General features: G+C 33.5%; 1 protein-coding gene across 1 annotated transcript in view; it reads left to right on the top strand.

The window, feature by feature from the left end:
• htt (huntingtin) overlaps positions 1-22,433 on the top strand; it is a 441,906-nt gene that overhangs the window by 389,874 nt on the left and 29,599 nt on the right. Inside the window, exons 51-53 of the mRNA XM_089233919.1 lie at positions 10,764-10,909; positions 20,658-20,725; positions 20,848-20,989. Of these exons, the coding sequence (XP_089090045.1) occupies positions 10,764-10,909; positions 20,658-20,725; positions 20,848-20,989 (356 nt within the window). The remainder of the gene's footprint in view (positions 1-10,763; positions 10,910-20,657; positions 20,726-20,847; positions 20,990-22,433) is intronic.

Genomic DNA, 22,433 nt, shown 5'->3' with positions numbered 1-22,433 from the left:
ATTTTGGACCCCTTCCATTATGACTACCGACCAAGGATGCCAGTTCCAGTTCTCCCTCTTCTCTTGCTTGTCGAAATTATTGGCCGTTAAACAAATTCGCACGACCCCATACCATCCTGCCAGCAATGGACTAGTGGAGCGGTTCCACTGATCATTGAAGCAGTCGCTTTGATGCCACAACGACCGAGACACTGCCGCTTGTTCTCCTGGGTTTGCAAGCAGCCTTCAAAGAAGATATACAGTGCTCCACTGCAGAGATGGTGTACGGTTCCCCAATCAGACTACCAGCCGAATTCCTTAATCCAACACCTAAGTCACAAGAAGATACATCAGACTTCATCCTTCGACTGCGAGAAAATATGCAAAAGCTAACACCAGTGCCAACATCATCTCACTCAAAACCAATGACCTTCGTCCATCCTCAGCTCGATAAGTGCACCCATGTCTTTGTGCGCCGCGATGGGGTGAAAAAACCTTTACAGCAAGCATACGTTGGACCGTTCAAAGTGCTCAGATGTTCTGAGAAACATTTCACCATCGACCGAGGAACTAGAGAAACCACAATCAGTGTAGACAGGCTAAAACCTGCCTTCACATTATTGGAGGAGAACTGTTCGTCGACAACCGAAGCAACAGATATGACGGCAGATCCTACTCTACACACATCGACGGTACCAAGTCCGACTCAAACCACAACAACACGCTCGGGTAGGCGCGTACGTTTCAACCCTAAGTACAGCAACTCGTGTGTGTAATCAGAGATCGTACCGTTGGTACTTGGGGGGGGGGGAGTAATGTGGTGTATATCTAGTGCGGCCTAGAAACAACGAATAGTAGATTCATTAGTGCCAGGAAGAGACAAAAAGAGAGATGAATCTGGCAACACAAGGAGTTGGCACTTTTGGCTAGACCACGCTGTACTGATAAGATGCTCTTCCGTCGCTTTACTAAAAACATGTAATTGTTCTTATATTATGTTAAATTAAAAAAAGGTTATAGTAGGTATATAAAAAAAAGCTGACTTGAGTTCTTTTCCGACTCCGAGAAACTTTCATCTCTTGTCTTCTCTCCAAAGTTCGCGCTGCTAATTGCCATTGTGCTAAATCAGGAAAAATATTTCATATTGCAAATAAATAAAAGATCGGATTCACCAAGTTGCAAGTGTCCATTCAGTCATTTGACTAACAAATTCACCAATGTATTCTGCCTGGGATTCCTTGGTCGTTCTATTATAATGATTAACAAAACAAACAACAAAACTAGAAAATAATATTAAATTAAAGCTCTATCTGCAAGACAAGAAATTATCACTCACTGATCTTCACACCGTTGTTTTCAAGCAAGCTTCAACAACAAGACGACTTGGTCGGCCGACTTTCCAATCTATTTCTCCAGACTGTTAGCTGGCCTTGTGATGAACATGTCTCATAGACGAGCATAATTTAGTCAAACAAAATCAAAAGTAAATAAAAAATAAGAGAACCAATAGATCCTCATGCGTTAATATTTACATATGGGAGAGAGGGAAATTCCAGACGATGTCTAGCTTTATAGGCTTAGTTACAGCACCATCACCTCATTTGCATTTCTTAACACTTAGAATAACCAAGACCTACTTGATGGCAAGAGGTTTACAACTTTATGCAGTCAAAGTCGTTTTACAGTAAAATATCATGGTCAAGGCTGTCCCAACGGAATTCAACATGGCGCCAGTAAAACAACGGAAATAACAATTTGTTACAGATACAGTGGTTTTGGCATTCGCATTTTATGATGCATGAATTTGGCTAAGATTCTCTCTCTTTTGGCTGCAACTTTTCTCATCTGATTAGCCAAATTGTTACAATTGATAAAAAGTCAGGGGAACCCTGCTTCTCCCCAATCAAGAATGAGTTTTTGTCTCATTTTCTTTTTAAAAGCCTTTTGCTTTCCCCAACAGCTAGTACTTTATTCCTTTAGTGACCTTTTTCTATAAAGTAAATTGTCAGAAGCATCTGAAGGGGAACCATGGATGGCACACCAAGCACATGCGAAAGATTCTAGTCACATTTGGTGACATGGGATATTTGAGTTCAATGCGTTTTCATGTCTAAAGATACAGGTATTTCAGAGCATAACTAATAGGTTTTTTCCACGAGGGTGGTGTAACTCAGTTTTGCAAACCCCCATCCCCTGTGATGGACTTGCATCACAAAAAGCCAGGTTCGAACTTTGACTGACGGCACAGTGGTGGTGGTCAGCTGAAGTTGGTTTTCAAACTTTAAGGAGGACGATCTCCAATTTAAAAAGTCTCTCCACAGAGAGAAATCAGGCCTATAATATTAAAATTTACTTACAATAAAACAGGCAAAATTAATAAATAAACTGAACCTGCTGAATTATTTTCTTCAGAAATCGTAAGACAGGTGGTAACACTTCATAAAATGTGTAACAGCCATTCCAGCAAAATAAACTTCATGTTGGGTACATGGCACATATTGTGACATGCACCAATTGGTTAGACGTTCCTCAGAGAGATGCTTATGAGGTGCATGTACTATAAAATAACCCCAGTGACTGTAATACTCTAAAACTCTGTAACTGTTTTTTGCATTATGTTTTGAGGTAAATATTTTTTATCTCCTAAAATTTGGTACCCGTCAAGATAGCCACCAAGGCCAGTTGCTCCTCCCCAGTTCTGGCCCCTCCTAAATTTGAGTGCTCTGAGAGAAAAAAAATAAGAAATTTATTCCAGGAGTTCAATGAGAATATTTTCAGTGCCGATGATACTATTTTATTTTTTTAAATATGTTAAAAAAGTTCTAGCACAAAAGCAATTAAACGTGAAGATATGTTGCTATACAGCGGAAGTGAGAGTTTGTACGACTGCAAAATCCAGACATTAGCTTCTTCAAATATTGCTCTATTTATTCTAGATTTTTAAAAAACACTTTTGCTGTTTTCTTAAAATATTTCTTAGAAGAAACTAAATTACAGCAGTTTTCTTTTTTTGAACATTTCAAACTGCATTTCATAACACTGGGGGAACATATTTTTTTTTCGTTTTCTGTTGCATGAGATTTTTCAACGGAGTTATTTTCTTATTGTTAATTTCAAATCTGAAATTTATTTCTCTCTGCAAGCTCTAGTTTTTATGCAATTTGATATCATATACAGTTACATGGCCAAAGGTCCTGTGTTATTGACTAACAACTTACACCAGCTTAGTTGTTGCAATTTAGTTGTAGAACTATGAAGATTTACTTGTGTGTCAATATATTGGTCTTTCTTTTTTTTTCTTTCAAACCAAGCACAACTCAGGTCTATCACCATTTATGGGCGATTTACTACCTAGTGAGTTGTGCCGAAGGTGTAACTGTGTGTGTACCTAACAGTTTGAGTGCATATGTAGTGTTGTTTGATTTTTCAGTGCTGCCATCTATATTTCAGAAGTGGAGTGAGTGATGTGTTATGGTTGAATTTGTGCTGTTTGTAGGTCTGTTGCTCTCTGTGGCGAGACTTTTTAACGAGGAAATCGGCTCACATTCACACCTTGAAGCTGGGAACCACAGAAAATCAACTTCAGCCGACCACCACTATGGTGGCGGGGGGGGGGGGGTCGAAATATCGGAATATATTTGTTTGTAGCCTCAGTTTTATAAATTTACTCCAGTGTATACAAGAGGGCAGCACTTTTCCCAGTATGTAGGGTGTGGCATCAGGAAGATGGCCAGTTTATTTCAGTTGCAGATGCGATAAGGAAATGCAATATTTTTCTTTATTGTTATTTTTGGTGTCAGTTTTAAACTGAGCAGACAAGTGCATTTTGTGGATTTTGTTTCGGATCTGATACATGGCTTCTTCAAGTAGATGTGGATGTTCCAATAGAGAGAGTCTTAATGCATTCTGTTATATATGTGGTTGCTACACACTTGTTCATCAAAGGCTCAATATTTTATTGTTTGTGAAGCGCACTTTTAAAGCCTATTTTGAAATTCAACTTGTGGACCAAGGTAAAAAATGGGCTCCTCAAATTGTGTCATAATTGTGAGGAAATGCTTCGCAACTGGACGAAAGGGTTCTTTTAGAATTCCCATTGTTTGGCAGGAACCCATAGATCACATAACTACTATTTTTGCCTGGTCAACACAAAGGGTATCAGCAAGAAAAATCGGCACAGGATCTCCTACCCTGATATTGCATATGCTATTCGACTGATTCCACATTCTGAGCAAGATCAGCAAATGTGTGGTGTTCGTGATATCCAGCTTCCAGAAATGGTTTCAACATCTCAAGACTCCACATCTTCTGATAGCGACAATTCATCAGCCCCTCAGCAGTTTAGTCAAGCAGAATTGAATGACTTTGTGCGTGATTTGGCCCTTTCCAAAATAAGCAGCTGAGGTATTAGCCTCCAGGCTACAGGAAAATAATCTATTTGATTCTTTTACAAGAGTCACTTTTTCCAAAAAAAAGTTCAGGATTTTCTGACTTTTCTTTTGGAAGATAAGCAGTTTGTTTACTGTCACAATATCTCAGGTCTGCTCGGAAAATTTGGTGTCACCTTCTATAGTGCAGAAGAGTGGCAGTTATTTTCGGTTAGAAGTAAGCGCAGTTTTAAAATGTGTACTATTGCATAATGGTAATGTGTATGGAGCTGTACCAGTCAGCCATTCAGTGTATTTGCAAGAAGCGCATGACGACATTAAAATGGCCATTGACTTACTGAAATATCACGAGCATAATTTGATCATTTATGTAGACCTGAAAATGGTTAACATCCTGCTTGGCCAACAGAAACGATTTACAAAATTTCCATGCTTTCTTTGCATGTGGGACATCTGAGCTCGAGATAAACACTGGATCCAGAAGAAGTAGCTTATCCATAAAACTCTGGAAGCAGGCATGCCAATTAGTGTGAGTGATCCAATTGTCAGCCGAGAGATGAGTGCTTTTCCTCCACTTCACCTGAAGCTTGGATTGATGAAGCAGTTTGTGAAGGTATTGAATATTGATGGTTAATGTTTTCAATATATAGATTCTTCTTTTTCTGCTTTGTCTTTCAAGAAGATCAAAGCAGGTGTGTTTGATGGACCTCAAATTCCTGCCCTCGTGCATGATCCTGAATTCGTCACGAAGATGAATGAAAAGGAAAAGTCAGTGTGGCTGTCTTTTAAGGCAGTTATACAAAATTTTCTTGGTAACAGAAAGGCAGATAACTATGATATTCTGGTTACCAGAGTGCTGTTGGCTTTTCGTGAGCTCGAGTGCAACATGAATGTAAAGCTTCATTTTCTGTTTAGTCACCTTGATCAATTCCCCAAGAACCTTCGGGCTGTGAGTGATGAACAGGGAGAGCACTTTCATCAAGATTTCAAGACGATAGAAGACTGCTATCAAGGCTGCTGGGACAAAATATATGATGGCAGACTACTGCTGGAACATCAAACAAGATTGCCTTCATAAAGTCTACAAATGCAAGAGTTATAAGTGTAAATTCTTTCCTTCAAAGTGCCAGAAAAAATAAATTCAGAAAAAAACTAATAATGCTATTTTGAAAAAAATCTAGAGCTTACAAGGAAAAACTGTATTCAGATTTCTAATTTTCCTCTGCTTTACTAGCATGGGCTGTGTTCATCTGAAACACCATGACTAATACCCATGGCCCACAACGGTGGGGCTAACAAGTCTTCAGCCATAGGGGGGGGGGGCGGGATGATTCTTACTATTTTTTTGTTTTTTCATGCAATTAATTCACTGCTTTGGGGCATGTGAAAAATCTGACAAGGAGGCCTGATAAAGATTCCAGCCTTAGGGCCCTGCTGCAGGATGGGGGAGGGGTCATATACTAACACCATCCGGCCAAAGTAAAGTTAACCCATGACAACACCAAGTTCCCTATCTCTCAGATCATCTCACCAAATTATTCGTGTTTAAATGGAGCTGGAAGAGGGGAGGGAACTTCCTGATTAAAATTAGCACAGAGTTTGAAAATTTGTTTAAAAAAGCATTTCTTTTGTTTTCAATGCTCAAAATATCCAAGTTTTGCATATCATGCCCTCTGGAATGCACAATAAACTTAAGACTATTAAAATAGACATTTATGGCAGTAAAATAAGGCATTTTTACAGAAAAGCTTGATAATAGACATAAAAATTGATTTAAGGCATTTTGCCTGAACTTCCGGGCTCTAGTAATCAAACACTATATATTGAGAGGGAATTGCATTTGAATTGACAAAATTTATAAATGATTAATAATAATTAGTGTCATCCACATGCTTACACTTCATCGTGGTTCGTATCATATTGAACAGACATACATTTCTGATATACTTTTAAGGTGTTTCATTATCTTTATCAAATATATGTTGTGATTCGATAACTGATAATTTTTCGAATCTTTCATTGCTGTTTTTGTTTAATTAATGTAAATTAATAGAAAAGAATCGAGTAATGAAATTCACGAAAATAAAGAAAAATATTTTTAAACATGTTAGAACTGTATTTGAAAATGTAGATTAATTTAAAATTACTACAGTATATTTTGTTTAACATTCGCACTTAGAAAGTTTTCTCGCTTAGTACAATTTATTTTCATAATCTAAACTTTTCTCTAACACTGATCAAAATTTCCCGTTTAAAGTGTTTTCCCACCTACAACGTTTTTTATGATGAGTTTTTGGGAAAATCTTATAAGTGGGACTCGCTGTATATGAACTCTTCAATGTTATTGTTTAAAACCAAGAGTTTCTTGCCACAAATAAAATCCAAAATTGCTATCTCAATATTTGAATATTCAAATTCAAATTGATGCCCTGGTATAGGTTGTCGAGTAAATAACATTAGCTTCAGTCAGCCTAAACCTATGGGGGAGGGAGGCGTAATGCCGTTCATGTCTATCTCCATCTATGCCTAAACCTCAGATATAAATTATTTAATAGTAGGCAAACGCATTGTCTTATCAGAAAAAATGAATTACCTATTAAAATGAACTATGTTGCAAGCAACATAGCCTACATCCTAAATTTTCAGACTTTTGTGCTGTATGTTCTATGCATTAACTCTATTCGTTAAACAGAATATCTCTAATGTTGGCACTGTACTAGGTAAGTAATTAGATTGAGAAAAAAAAATTGGAGAGAAACGCAGACCTGCCAACTCTCCCGATTTAGGCTGGAGACTCCGGATTTTTCATCCTTCCCCCGCTCTCCGGATTTGTTAAAATTTCTCCGGATATTTGGGCAGAAAATTAGATTTTACGCGAGCTTTCACATCGTGGCGTCAATGATTACCGTCGTCGTTAGGGAAAACACCCATAGAGGACAGCCATAGTCATTTCCATCGAGCAGCCGTAAAAAAAGTCTCTGTGACCGCATTTAAGCAACTGGCAAAGACGCGACTTCATTTACGTAGCATTTATCAGCAATCATTTATCTGGAATATGACCTTGGTTGCCGAAATTCCTGTATAATCGTTATTGTATTCCATTAACAGCCGTGCGGTAAACACGTTTTTTCATCCGCAGGTTTGTAATTTGAATTTTTTTTAATCGTTTCTTCCTATTAAACATCTTCGGAAAGAAAATATAAAACTTTAAGCTATATACAGCTAAATATAAAGCCTTTAAGAATTCATATACCCAAGATTATCAATCACTGATAGCATCCACGAAAAAAAACACATACTGTATAAACAGTATGTAGATGTGATTTCTCTATTCTGCATGGAAAGACTGACATGGAATTATATTCTTCTCAGGGCAATGCAGAACCTGCCTTGGGGGGGAAGAATTTAACTTTTTCTTAATTTATTAAAAAAAATTTGTTTTTCGATTTTTTTTAATGAACTTTTTTTTTTTGATCGAGTCTATAAGTGTCAGGGGGGGGGGGGTACCCCCCTCGGGAGAATTTCTGGATTTCAAAAGTTAGCAAGTCTGGAAACGTCTTACCTTTTTTTCTGGAAGTTCTGTAGTAAAAACTGTTAAAATTTAGAATTTATACATTGTATATCCATCTTCTGGAATATATGAGAGAATGATTCAGATGGTGGTGATTACTAAAAAGTTCTCAAGCCTCTCAGGGAAACATGACAGTTCAGAAGTTCTCAGGCAGGCATACAGTTATCATGCTGTAGGGCAGTTGAAGTTGCGTCACTCTGAGGCAGTCATCATCTAGAGATGTCCATGCTATAGGCTACTATGGAACATTAGTAGTGGAAGCACCTCCGGATGAAACTACAACATTCACCTTGTGTGCATTATTGGTACCTCCAACAAAAGGAAGGTTTTCAAGGGAAAAAATTACTGGATTTCTTTTGTAGTGTCCCTTTTCATTTGATGTCCTAAGCATGTTTTTTTTCTTGGTTAATATGGTCCCTTTATTCTTTAATGGCAGAAAGAAGGCCTGATGTTTTCAGAGGTAAAGAATGTGGTCACCTACATACTCTTTTCCTCTTTAAAATAAGCCAATACCATACCTAATAACACTAAAAATGGTATTATAAGGGCTTTAAACTGAGACCTTCATTTTACAATCAATACTAGTTTGATGGGAAAAAAATCAAATTTTAATAAATTTCTAAAACATCTGTTGATAAAGGAAAGGGTTTCTTTTGGAAAAATTGCAGCCCGGTGCAACCATGCCTTTTGCACCCCATGAGTCCAGCCCTGCAGATGGCTAAACAGTTTTGCGAATGACAAAGTCTGTGAAGAACACCAAAATTCAATTTAATAATTGGAATCCTGTTAATTTGCTAATATCATAATAGAATGATTTAAAAGATGATTATTCTACTGATTGATCAGAGAGAGAGAGAGAGAGGGGAATGTTCTTCAGTTTGTTGCGTAACAAAGTAAAATTAATGTATATATTTACTTATAAAGAGAAGTCTGTTATAATGGATATTTTTTCCCTGTAATTCTCAGCTCTTGTTATAACAGACTTCAATTTATTTTAATACTACAGAATGCAGAATTACAAAAAAACCAATAGTACATAACTGATTACTAGAGTCTGAAAGTTTAGGCATTAAAATAGTCAAAATAGAAAGGCAAAAAGACATTAAAAACACATAAAAAAGTCACTAAAAAAGGCATTTATATTTAATTGAAAAAAGTAAAATTAAAAGCTACAATATTGAAAACTGACTGCAAATTGGCTGCACTTGCTGAATCGACTGTTTCAATAATTGATTATAAAAATTTGCATTATTAGCTAAGTTTATAATTATTATGCCAAAAATAAGTGTTTGTGGTCCTTCAAGATTATGTCAGTTCAATTCAATCAAATACTTAATATGTAATTAGCTGACGTGCAAAGTAGGGCTAGTTAAAATTAAAGATTATTTATATGTCAAAATGGCATATTTTTCACAAAAGTTTCAAATATTGATCTTTGTATTTGATCGCTGTGCATACAATTCTGAATAATGCATATGTTAAATAACTTGCCATGGTTGCTTGCAGCGCATTTCCTTGTGGTTTAAAGAAATAAAATCAAAATAACATGGGTTATAGATGATAACCAGATATCTAGAGCCCTGTCAGCTCTCTCACTTCACTGTTTTGGAGCCATGACGTCATCTGATGAACTATTAAGACAGCCATTGGTCAGCTATTTATCTACTGTGCAATGTGTGAGCAAGACATTATGTGAAGCATGTAGAGAAACAAACTTCTAATTTATTCTTAACTTTTCTTATACAATGGGTTGTATATCTATGGGTTGTTCCATCTAAAACTCAAAATCTTGATGTGAATTTAACGGTATGTTGATCATTATCTGAAAATAGAATGTAGTTTGTAGAATATGCTAGATATGCCAAGTTTCAGGTACCTAAGCAATTCCAATATGGAGATATGGATGATCTCAAAAGTACCTGAAGTTGATTCCAGAAAAAGATGTTACAGCCGTGCTTGCTTTGATTGACTGTGTTGACTGAATCAGGGCTTGTTTTCTCACATAAGCAAATGGATCAAGACCCGAAATTGGCTGCCTTTTGTATTATAAGTACAAGCCCTTCTCCCCTCCTATACCCCTGCCTCAAAGAACACCCAAAACCAGCCCAAAAAATTTGTATTTACCCAGAGCCCGAACTCATGATAAACAGGTTTTAGAGCAAATTCCTCATCTGTATTTCTGTGTGTCCTAGAATGTTGATTACAGCCTTCTTGTTACTGCAGGAAACACAGATTGCAAATAGGTCTGGGTTATGCTCCTTTTTGTTTTTTATGTAGCAGTTAATGGAGGCTGATGTTGCAAAAAATATGCAGATATGCATATGTAGCATCATCAACCTGATTTTATCTACTCCAGATTTGAGGCAAGTGATATTTGATAATATTCCTGTATGGGTCACAATTTCATGTCTGTTCTTTTTTCTCACTTCTAACTTGCATTCTCGCATGAGCAAATGGAGCAAGTGCCCAGGGATCAGAATTTGACCGCTTTTTGATAATGTCTCTTTTTTTCAGTATGAATAATATTAAAATATCAAAGTGAGAAGGAAGGAAAATTTTTAAAAAATTTTATTTTATTTCAATATTTATGGACCTATGAAGTCATGCTCTGTTATTATTTTGAATTCAGAATGATTTAAATTATAAGAAATATTTTTTTTAGTTTTTTACTGGATTGTGATAGTTTCAGTAGTAATCAATTCATGTTATTTGTTATGTAATGCAATGTGTACTATTTTAGCTCAAAAAACTCTGGGCCTTAATTTAAAAAAAATTAATTACAAAATTAAACTCCGCAATGTTTTAAGTTATTTTTCTTGTTTTAGATATGTATGAATATGTTTGGAACAAGTGATAATGACATCCCAACATGTATTTATTTGGCTGTATTCCATGGTCTTGAAAGACTTTTGGTTGCTGGAGTTTTCTGTGGGAAAGATGTTGATTTCCTATTGAAACTGGCTGTAGACAGGTACTAATGACACAATTAGATTCAAATATATTTTACAAATAATAATTATTATATTTGCACATTTGAATGTTGCCTAAGCCTTTGATTCATGGTAGAAAATTATACATTTCTTTCGCTTACAAATAAAGTTGTCTGTAGCATACGATAAAGCTGAATAACAAATGGCAATTATATATTATAACTTATACATTTTTATGTAGACTTAAATCATTTTATGGTGAATGATATTTTCTAATTTTGGTTTATACTTTTATTTTAAAATCAAAATCCTGCTCATGAAAATTTTTGATAGAGCATGTTTTTCTTTACTTTGTATTCCCTTTGCATATGCCCTTATAAAAATGTAATCACTTAGAGTTCAGCCTACACCAACTTATCTTTATCTAATATCATTTTTTATCTTTTTTTAAGAAAGGTGGTCATGTCTTGCTCTTTTTTTTTTCTCATCTAAAAGGATATGTTAAATTTAAATGTAACTTTATGTGTGTGATTTTAATTTCATTATAAATAAGTTGTCACAATAATAAAGTGAAAGGATTTTTTCCTGAAAGTCAAAAACATGAAAAGGCGCTAGTACCCTGCTAGGGCACTTCTGAACTGGGTGGAAAATGTGGTACAGGCAGACATAAAGGCATACAGGTCCCATAGGGTATTTTGTGGAATGTGCCAATCAACAGTTGCTTTCCCAAGTGGCGCCGTGGTAAGATGCTCATCTTCCACTATGAAGGTTACTATCAAGGTACATGGGTTTGAATCCGGGCATAGCACGTTAGAAGCAAGTTCTTTACCTACCGAGCCCAGGGCGACCACCGATGGATGGAGCCTTCATTTCCCACCCAACTCCTCTGGTTGGAAATTGCCGTATGGCGATATATGATCGGAGTTGGTGTGCGGTAAAGTAGTCAACAGTTGCTGCAAGTGAACCATGTCCCCCCCCCCCACATCCTAGAGCAGGACCCTAAGCTGAGACCTTTTGGCCCCAGACCTACTGACTGAGAATAGGCAGGTCATGATGGTGCTATCAGTCTGGATAGCAGACAACAAAACAGAACTGTTTACGCTTCTTTTGAAGAAGAGACATGTATATGTGCGTTTTCTGTTGAGGTCATCATAAGCCTGGTTACCATTTTTGCATACTCCTCACTCATCCAGCAGTCTCAGCGCTTTTTAACAGTCCACTCAGTATGGCTATCATATTTGGCAATTTGTTAACACAGCGATCCAGCCTCTTTCTCATTCCAATAATTTTGTCCTTTTTAGTCTTTGTTGGGTGAAGAGCATATCTTTGATCACATCATAAAGACCTGTATAGTGATAAAAAAAATTTGTACCCAAAAAGTAAAATACAGGTACATAGCCTCGAAGAGCCTTTGAATGGAATAAAAAATAAAACTCTTTCATCCTCTCCTGGTGGTAAGTCTGTTCATCTAATCATGCCTTATCTCTTAATCATTTGTGTAACTGTGTGCAAAGTTATGGTATAGGCCTACAGTGTTATAAAGCCTTATAGGTGCATAATTGTTTTTGAGAATGAGTGTACATTAGTGTGGTCTTATTTTTAAAATTTTTAAAAAGTTTAGCTCTCCCCTATCTTGTTTCAATGAACAAAAAACTATCTGTGTAAAATTTCAGCTCAATCTGACAACTGCTAGGTGACCCTTTAATACCTTGAAGTTGAAACATACATAGTAAGCAGTGTTAACTCCTTATATGCAATGATTAATTTTGTTCAAAGGGGTATACTCTTCCCTATCACGACCATTTTCTTTTTTATTCTTAAAGAAAGTTATGTGGACACATCTCCAAGCAACCAAACAATTTTTTTATAAACATTCTTGAATCAAATTTCCCAAAAGTTAATTCGAAAAATACCTGAATCAACATGAAAAATATTAGGTTTTAATGCTCACAACTTCTATTAGAGAAACACATTTTTATTTGTAGCAATAATTTTTATAGAATCAAAACCAAATGTGAATGAATGAACATTGAATATGAAATCAATAGGTCTGTCATAGTCTTGTGTTTGATTCCCGGTGGAGAGAGCAATGCTTTTTTCCAGGTTAACTTCTGCGTGATGTCTGGAGGACATATGGATTTCATGTGTGGCCAAGCAAAGGGCTGTTATCCATCTTAAACATTGAATATTTTTTCATGAGAGAGGATTTAGTAGCAGTTGAGTACTTTTCACGGTCTATATCAAAGGTCTACAAAACAAATTACTTCAGTTTTTTTGTTTTTTTTTTGAGAATCATGCAGGTACATTCTACTCCAAAATGGTTTTTCTAATTTTACAAACATAATTTTTTGTCTTTTGTAACTCCTGGTACAAAAATATTCTTCACCAGATTTTCTATCAGCATGATTTCCTTGACAGTAACTCTTCAACATAGAAAGATAATCCTGATTACAAAAGTGGATTTGAAAAACTTGATAAGGCAATTATTGTGAATGATGTTGCAAAAAGATATGAAACTCGCCCATGATTATAATAACATTCTCACTAAAGAGATATAGATGGCTTTTTTTTTTTTTTTTTCCCAGCCAGAGATATCAAGGAAACAGTTATTTTCCGGATATTATGCTGAGGTGAGCTCGGAAAGAAAAGTCATCACGTCTCCGCCGGGACGGCAGATTCATGTGTCTCCAGTGGTGTAGATGGTAGCATGCTTGCCCGGTATGCAAGAGGGCCTGGGTTCGTGTCCCGGCGGAGACGTGATGACTTTTCTTTCCGAGCTCACCTCAGCATAATATCCGGAAAATAACTGTTTCCTTGATATTCTCACTAAAGATTAAACTGAGAAATAATTTCTTTTACAGATCGCTGCCGGAAACAATAAAAAATAACCAACTGCTACTAAAACCCTCTCACAGGAAAAAAATGTTCAATGTTTGTTTGTTCACATTAAGTTTTGATTCTATCAAAATTATTGCTGCAAATAAAAACATGTTCCTCTTATAGAAGTTGTGAACATTATTAAAAACCTAATTTTTCTCAAATTTTTCATGTTATCTCAGGTATTTTTTAAATTAAATTTTGGCAAATTTGATTCAAAATGTAAATAAACAATTGTTTGGGGTTGCCTGGAGATGTGTCCGCATAACTTTTTCTAAGGAGGAAAAAAAATTGTTGCGATAGGGAAGAGTATATCCTTTCGAATGGAATTCATCATTGCATATAAAGAGTTGACATTGCTTAATATGTTCCAACTTCAAGGTTTTAAAGGGTCTCCTAGGAATATCCAATTGAGCTAAAATTTTGCATAGATTGTTTTTTTGTTGATTGGAACAGGATTAGGGGGTGAGAGCAGCAAAATTTTAACATTCTGAAAATTACCTATGACTAAGGGCCATCATAGTACACATTCAGCTGAAACAATACTCATTCAATACATTCTGTTGTTCAATATGTTAAACACCTTGAATAACTAATAATCAAATAGATTCAGACTATTATTAATGGTACAAAATGCGAGACAAACAAAATCAATTAAACACCTGAGAAATAATGATAGATCCAAATACTCAGTTTATATGAGATGAAATGGTTTATTAACTTCTTTTTTTTCTACGTGATTTCCTATCCACTATGCATTTTTTAAAATTTTTCATTAATTTTTATTTAGACAAGACAAAATCAAAAACATACAAGACAGAAAGACAAAAAGAAAACTACAAAACAAACACTATTTGACACAAAGGGTCCTTTCATGGGTCATAAACAGTAACACAAATGGGAAAATCTCCTCGGCAACCTTGAAAGTGTACAAAAACAACAATACTCAATAATATTACACAATAATATTCAATATCAAAATTAACTTCTTTTTTTTTTAGAATATTACTTAAATGTTACTTCTCTCTCTCAAAGTACAGTGATTAGTTAATTATCAAATAAAATGAACTGTGTTCAATACTCGTTATTTCAAATACAGAATTTATTATAGCTCTTTTAAACATATTAAGTGAGAGCTGTTGTGTATTAATACCATTAAACTCATTGCATAACCTTGGAGCAAGAAAGCATAAAGATTTTTTATACATTGTTTTCTTGTTAATGGTATATGATATAGATTTTCTGTTTGCATAGTACTTCTTTGTGTAATTGCTCTGTTGGGATACCAGTCAGGATTTTTATACATGAGCAGCAATACTTTATATAAATAAAGTTGACGTACATTAAAATGAATTAGTGATACATTACATTGCGAGAAATTGTTAATGTGTAGAATATCTCGTCGAAAAAAATCATATAAATGGCTTAAAGATAGAATAGAATTTTTGTATGTTCCTCCCCAGACAGTTAATCTATATAATATATGTGGGAATACCCATGCATAGAACACTTCTCTCAAACTGTTGTGCGAAATAATAGATTTCTGTTTAAACATCAAGCTCATCGTTGCTCTTAGTTTATTGGCAATTAAAGTAGTATGATTTTTCCATTTCAAGTTGGATGAGATAACTAATCCAAGATATTTATAATTTATTTCTCTTTCTATATAATCACAATTACAAATAGTATCAGGATGAAAATCATCACATTCATGAAATTAATTTCAGTTGTCTGTGTATTTAGATTCATCAAATTAAAATGCATCCATTTGGTTTTACTTGCGTTACGCTGTAGTCGAAAGCTTTTAATTCTTTTATTTATGGTGTAAATGTCATTTTCTAAATTTTTTATCAAATCTTCAGTTGTGTCAGCAGTACAAATTAAGACAGTATCATCTGCAAATGAATGCAGAAATATTAACATTATGTATTTCATTTATATAAATTAAGAAAAGTATTGGTCCCAAAACCGATCCCTGGTGTACACCTGTATTTATTATTTTAAAATCACTTACACTGTTATTAATTCTTACAGACTGTTTCCTATTTGTAATAAAAGATCTAAACCAGTCAAGGGGAAGGCCTCTTATTCCAATATTTTTAGTTTTTATAATGAAATATCCCAATTGACTGAATCAAATGCCTTGCTAATATCAATAAACACAGCTGCTACCTTTTTATGATCATTTATGATTTGTTATGTAATCCATGAATTTAGTCGTAGCCATTTCAGTGTTCATTTTTTCTCTAAAACCAAATTGACAATGCGAGCAATAATTAATAGCTTTTAAATAAGTATTAAGTTGTTTAACCCATTTTTCTATTAATTTTGACATAGCAGGTAATATTGAAATAGGTCTGTAGTTTTTCAAATCCTCTTTGTAACCTGTTTTGTATATGGGTGTTACAATAGATTTTTTGAGTTCAGTAAAAAAAATTCTGGTACATAGAGATTTGTTAATCAGATGAAGTATAATGGATGGGAGGTAATGATAGATAGTCTTGAGCATTCTGGGTATTAAGCCATCACTTCCCGCAGGTTTTCTATTTAGGGATTTAATTAAATTATCAAGTTGTGTGAAATAAATTTCTCGAAGAACAAATGAATTAATATTAGAATTTTCCATATGAGTAAAATTGCTTTCTTGATTGTTTATATCATCATTTTTCACCCAATCAATAAAATTGGTATTAAAAGATTTAGCTAGTCTGTGTGGATTATCATAATTTGGTAGTGATATTTTTCTTATATTTATAAAGTTATTTATGAATTTCCAATGTTCTCTTTTATTCGATCCTAAGATAGTGAATTTCTCTTTAAAATAGGCATCTTTTCTTTATTATTATTTTTTAATTAGCCTCATATTATTTATACTCAATTTTATAGTCAAGTCTAAATTGTTTTTTGCGGTGTTTAATATACAATTTTTCTTTAATATTTATCATTTTGATCAAGTCGTTTGTAATCCATTGTCTTCTTTCATTTTTGGGTTTAATATATTTTTTTTGTAAATAAATTAGAATTTAAATTGATGTTAAAAAAATGTGTATAGGCATTATCAGTATGAGCTTCATCAAAGACACGTATAAAGTTCACATTTCTAATGAAAATATCAAATTGTCCATACATAGCAAATCCAGGATTTTTCCTTATTTATGAAATTATTACCATTATTATTTGGTGAATGTTTTTTTTATGAAACCAATTATAATAGATGATGATCAGAAATCCCTGCATCATAAACTCCCATTTTACATCAAAATGCATTTTTAAATGAGCGGAAAAATACATGATCAACATCAGATGAATTTTTAATTCCAATTCTCGTGATACATTTTTCGAATGAGGAAAAACTTTTGAAATAAAATAGATTCAAATAATCATTAACACCATTATCATCAATTTTGTAAAAATTCATATCACCCATAATAACCATATATGAGTTTTGATTTTTATTCAAATATGTTTGAAGTTTCCTATTGAATTGATCAATGGTGAAGTTATGAGATCTATAGATTAATGAGAAAATAATATTAAATTTACGAAATTTTAACAGCAATACTTCAGCCGTTAGAAACTGATTTGACATCAATTCAACTTTTATACCATTTCTGATAAATATGTAAACACCTCCAGATTGGTTATAATTATGACATTTATAATAACCATAATACCCTAGTATCATGTACATATTTACTTCACTCTCCTTAATCCAAATCTCAGTAAAACATATTATATCAAAATTTTCATTAATGTTATTTTAAGTAAACTAAAAAATTATCAAAATTTTTCCTCATACTTATATCACAAAGAATATATGTATATTGCAATGACAGATTAGATACCATATTACAAGTGTTTAGAAATCCAGAAACAGAAACAGGCGAATCCAAGACAGCCACTTCAGCAACATCATGGTCTATATCAATGTAATTTTCAGTTAACAAATCAAAACCATTGTTCACACGCAGTTTTTCTAATTCACTAATGTCTCTTATTCTAAGTATAATGAATGTTTTAGACTGTCTTAGAAAGACCTTTCCACTTCTGGTCCAGGCAAACCTATAGTTGTATTCCTGCTTGAATTTTCTGACAGCAAAGAATTGCTTGAGATACGTGGTCGAATGTTCATTGATGAAGACTCTCTGAGGTATGAAATTCTGGCTGATGACATCAGATTTCAAAGCTGGGTGTTTTTAACAGCCTCAATCCAGATACTTTTAGATGATGACTCCTTGAATTTTACAATGATAGGTTTGACTTTCACCTTTGAAAATGGAAGTATTCTGTGGGCTCTTTCTATCTCTGTTTCTTGGTTGATCTTAAGTTTGGTTTTTATTTGATACAATATTTTTGGAAGGCATTCATTGACTTCCTCTGGTACACCATTAATTTCAATGTTGTTGGCTTTGTTCCTATATTCAATTTCAGAAATAGATTCTTGAATTTCCACAATATTTTTATGAAGTTGTAAATTTTCACTTTTCAACTTCATGTTTTCATTTCTAAGATGAGATATCTCTTCACTTAAACATTTCACACTACCATCAACTTCTTTTAGTAATCCAATATGATAATTTAAACTTTTAGTGATGTCCATTATATCTCTCTTAAATCCTTCCATAGTCATATGGATGCTAGCAACTGAATTCTGCATAAATGTTTTTATCTCCTGCTTAAATTTCTTCAAAACATTTGCCACGCTAGATGGTTTTTCATTCTCAGAATCCTCATTTTCTTTGCAACTTTTACATATGTAATTATTTTTTGTTTCCTTTTTCATTTTACGGAAACTGCCTCAGAAATTCCAATGCGAATTGGATGAAACAAATCCAGACATTTCTTGCATTTCAATACTTTAACATCACATACTTCAGCTGAACATTTGCTGCAATTCATCTTGAAGGAAAGTACTTTGATTATCAATTTAATTAACAGATTTCGGAATTTAAAAGAGCTTTTTCGATGCAAGTTCAATTTTTTGAATATAGATGGGGACGTAGTCTATCCAAGTTGATTTTCAAAGAAGGGTAACAAAGGAATTATTTTCTTTCGTTCATTGATTATTTGTTCAACTAATCATACTAGTAATAATATTTTTAAGTTATCGGCATAGTTATACGTACTTACTAATCATCCAACACCACCGGTGTTTAAGAAAATACCACAAAACTAATTTTTTCTAAGACAATGTGTTTTCTACACACCACATCTGTTGCCACTGAAATTATTTTTCAAATTTCCTTATTTAATCATGAATTATGCTAATAAGCAGGGCGTGGATGTTGATGAAATTTGTATTTTTTGCATTTTTCAATACTTTTATACTTTCAAGGCATTTTTTCACATTTTAGAGCATTTTTGGCATTTTTAAGATATTTTTTCACTTTTGGAATTTTTTCAAAATGAAAAGCAGGCTAAAAATTTTTTTGAACAAAAAAAAACAAACTTCAATTTCATATAAAATTAGTATTTATTAAAAATTCCAAGAACTGGCCACACTTAACCAAACAATAAATGAAAGTGAGAATTCAAAAATTTTTTATCCTGTATGGGAATGTTAAGAGAGAGGAATTTTCATTACGTAAACGTGTGAAAATGTACTTGCATGTATTACAGCAGGAATTTCGAAATATTCAAATCCATGTTGAATAATTTTGGTCCATAAGAATGTTGCATGCAGTGAGATTTTGTTAGCTTTATTTTGCCTTGCAAATATTGTTAAATCCACCATTTAGTTCTTGCAGAAAAGTATAAAGTTTATTGATGATATTGATAAAGTCAGTGTGATAAAAGTGGGGTAGACAAACTTTTGCTGTCATGAAATTTGAAAAAATAATTGAAAAAAAAAACAAACTTGCCTGGAGAAAGATTTTTGATGTCTTTACAGGAACATCTAAAAGTTTTGAAATTGATGAGAAATTAACACTGTGAGTAGATTATTTTCCCCTTCCCCAAATATCCCCAAGGACATCTGTTGATGTTGAGAGAAGTTTATCTTGTCTTTTCTAGTTGGTCAGAAATTTCTGTTTGGTCTTGTAGATTTCCTTAACACACTCAGAAATTATAAATTATTTATTTGAAAAATTCCAATCAGCAATTTTTGATGAAATCTAATGTTGAGAATAAATGTGATTTTCAATAGATACTATAAGAATTTTTCTTTTACCTCCAGTCAATATAATGGCTGGTTCAGTTTCTTAAGAAATTTGTTTTGTTATTTTAATAGCATTTTTTGTCATTTTTGGGAATTTTTATTTTGTAGGTCAACAACATTGATGTTTAAAAATGCTCCCAAAACTTGAAAAAATGCCATCAAACTAGTAAAGTTCTCTGGAAAAATTGGTTATGTCCAAAAGTTGAAATAAAAAGTTCTGACATCAATATCTTAGTAAATGTTTTTCTTAACGTTTAGATTTCATAAAAAAGAACATTTCTAATAAATGAGTTATAATTCATGAATTGGTTAGGAACATATCAGTTAGGCTTCCCCCACAGCCTGGGGGTCTGAGAGGATTATTATCATTTTTTTGTTTTCACAAAAAATTCACTTTCGAGAGGCTTGTGAAAAATCTCATTGGGGCCCTGTTGCTAAATATATAAAATATATTCGGTTTATGCCTATGGTTAGGAAGCCAAGAAGCATGTTTTATTTTCCAATAAATTTTAACATATTTCTTCATAAGTGCTGAATGCAATCAGTATTCATATAATTTTTTAAATCCTTTCCATTTAAAAAGTGAAAAAATATCCTGAAGATTCTAAGAAATGCCTCAAAACTCAAAAAATGCCCTAACAGTTAAAAAACAGGAAAATGCAAGAAATGCAAATGCCATCACAATATCCGGGCCCTGCTAATAAGATATAGAAACTTCATATTGTAATATTTATATTAATTTTTTTTTTTATCAGGGTCTCATCATTTTGTTCCATTCGCTCTTTAACAGCATTGGGTATAATGTTATCATGTGTATACATAGGTAATGTGTATTTTTTTTCAATCGATTTATTATTTTTAAATTCATTTTTTTAATCAATTACGTATTATTTGTAAATGCATATTTTCAAACCATTGATCATTTATTTTGTTTAATTCATTTAGGAAAAAGCAATAGTGTATTTCTATCAGCAGATGCAATTTCCAGCAGATCTAAAGTTGTTGAAAAGAGTGATACTAATTCAAAACAGTTAGAAACTGACAGCTTTATAGCTGCATTTGAACGTGCTACAGCATTATTTGAAAGGTTTATAAGCCATTCTCTCACAATATCATAGTAATATTAAATATTTTTCTTAAAAAAAATTATTATGAACATTATGTTTTGTATTTTCTCAATTTTTTTTTGTTCAGATGTGTGCATATGCTTTTATCAAACCCAAAATATACGACAGTATCTAGAAAATATTTGTCTTTATAAAATAAAAATATAATCATGCAATGTGCAGCCAAACATGGAGTTAAATATACCTTCAGATTTAAAAAGAATGAAGTAAAAATTTATTAGAGGCATTATTTTCTCTAATTTTTTGGTATAACAATATTAGTTATGACTAGGGCTCACATTTTTATAACCTAACGATTTTGAAAATATGCATGCAAGCATTTATGACTTAAAAACATGAAAATATGACTTTATAATATTCCCATTATTTCATCTCTTCTTTTTCAGTTATTCCTTCCTATCTTATTAAGCTATATGGGGGTAGTCGGCAATCCAAGTGATAGGGAGATATACTCCAGATAAACTTGAGTCAACGATCTGGGAATTCTCATTGATGAGGCTTAGGTTTTCTGTGCATTGTTCAGCGGTGGTCAAAAAAGCAAATAGAATGCTTAGTTTCATTCTTAAAACATCTCTTTACAGTCTCCTAAACCATTCTTCCACTCGTCCATATTCCTCTGCAGAACGTCTAATGAATTGGTGCATGTTGGAATGTGTGTGTGTATGTGTAATGAACCGAATGTGAAGTTTTTTTCTGTGTAATGCTTGTTATTTGTAGTGCTGCCATCAATTTATCTGAAAGAGTGAAGTGCAATGATTTAATGATTGTATCATTGTAGGTCTGTTGCTCTCTGTGGCAATACTTTTTAATCGGCTTGCATTTGTACTTTGAAGTTGGGAACTACATAAAATGAAGTTAGTGCTGCCATCTGTGTTTCAAAATGTGAATGAAGTGTAATGCTTGAATATTTTTACAGTTGTAGGCGGGGCACTACTAAGGGAAAAACAGCGCTCAGGCCACCACAGCAAAGGGGTGTAGTGGCCTGAGCGCTGGAACAGGAAGGGTGCCAAGTTTGCTTTTTGTTCGTTCAAACTTGCAATATTATTCCCCTTATTTCATGGAACGAGCATCGTGTTGCTTACGTTTTGAAAAACCTGATTTTAGAGACTGGTTTTGGTACGTATGCTCATTTTCGTTTCAAAAACACTATTTCTAAGATATTGGACTACTGCATTTCATAATATTCAACTGTCAATTAACTGAGTAGCATTTTTAAAATCATTTGACAATTGTTGCTGAGCATTTAGCAAGCATTGCCGAAATTAAAAAATGAACATTGAATAAATTTTATATCAGAAATGTATGGCGGATGTGGGCCTTATCTTAATTTCATAAACAAAATGTCATATTGTGATAGTTTTCTTTTCCTATACAGTGATGCATACGTTCATGCGGTGCTTATTC

Source organism: Pholcus phalangioides, unplaced genomic scaffold, assembly GCF_987345545.1.
Source record: "Pholcus phalangioides strain wild (caught in Gottingen) unplaced genomic scaffold, Ppha-v1.0 ptg000007l_1, whole genome shotgun sequence".
Lineage (NCBI taxonomy): Eukaryota > Metazoa > Arthropoda > Arachnida > Araneae > Pholcidae > Pholcus > Pholcus phalangioides.
The sequence above is the reverse complement of the archived record's forward strand: the minus strand, read 5'-3'. Positions and strand labels throughout refer to the sequence as shown.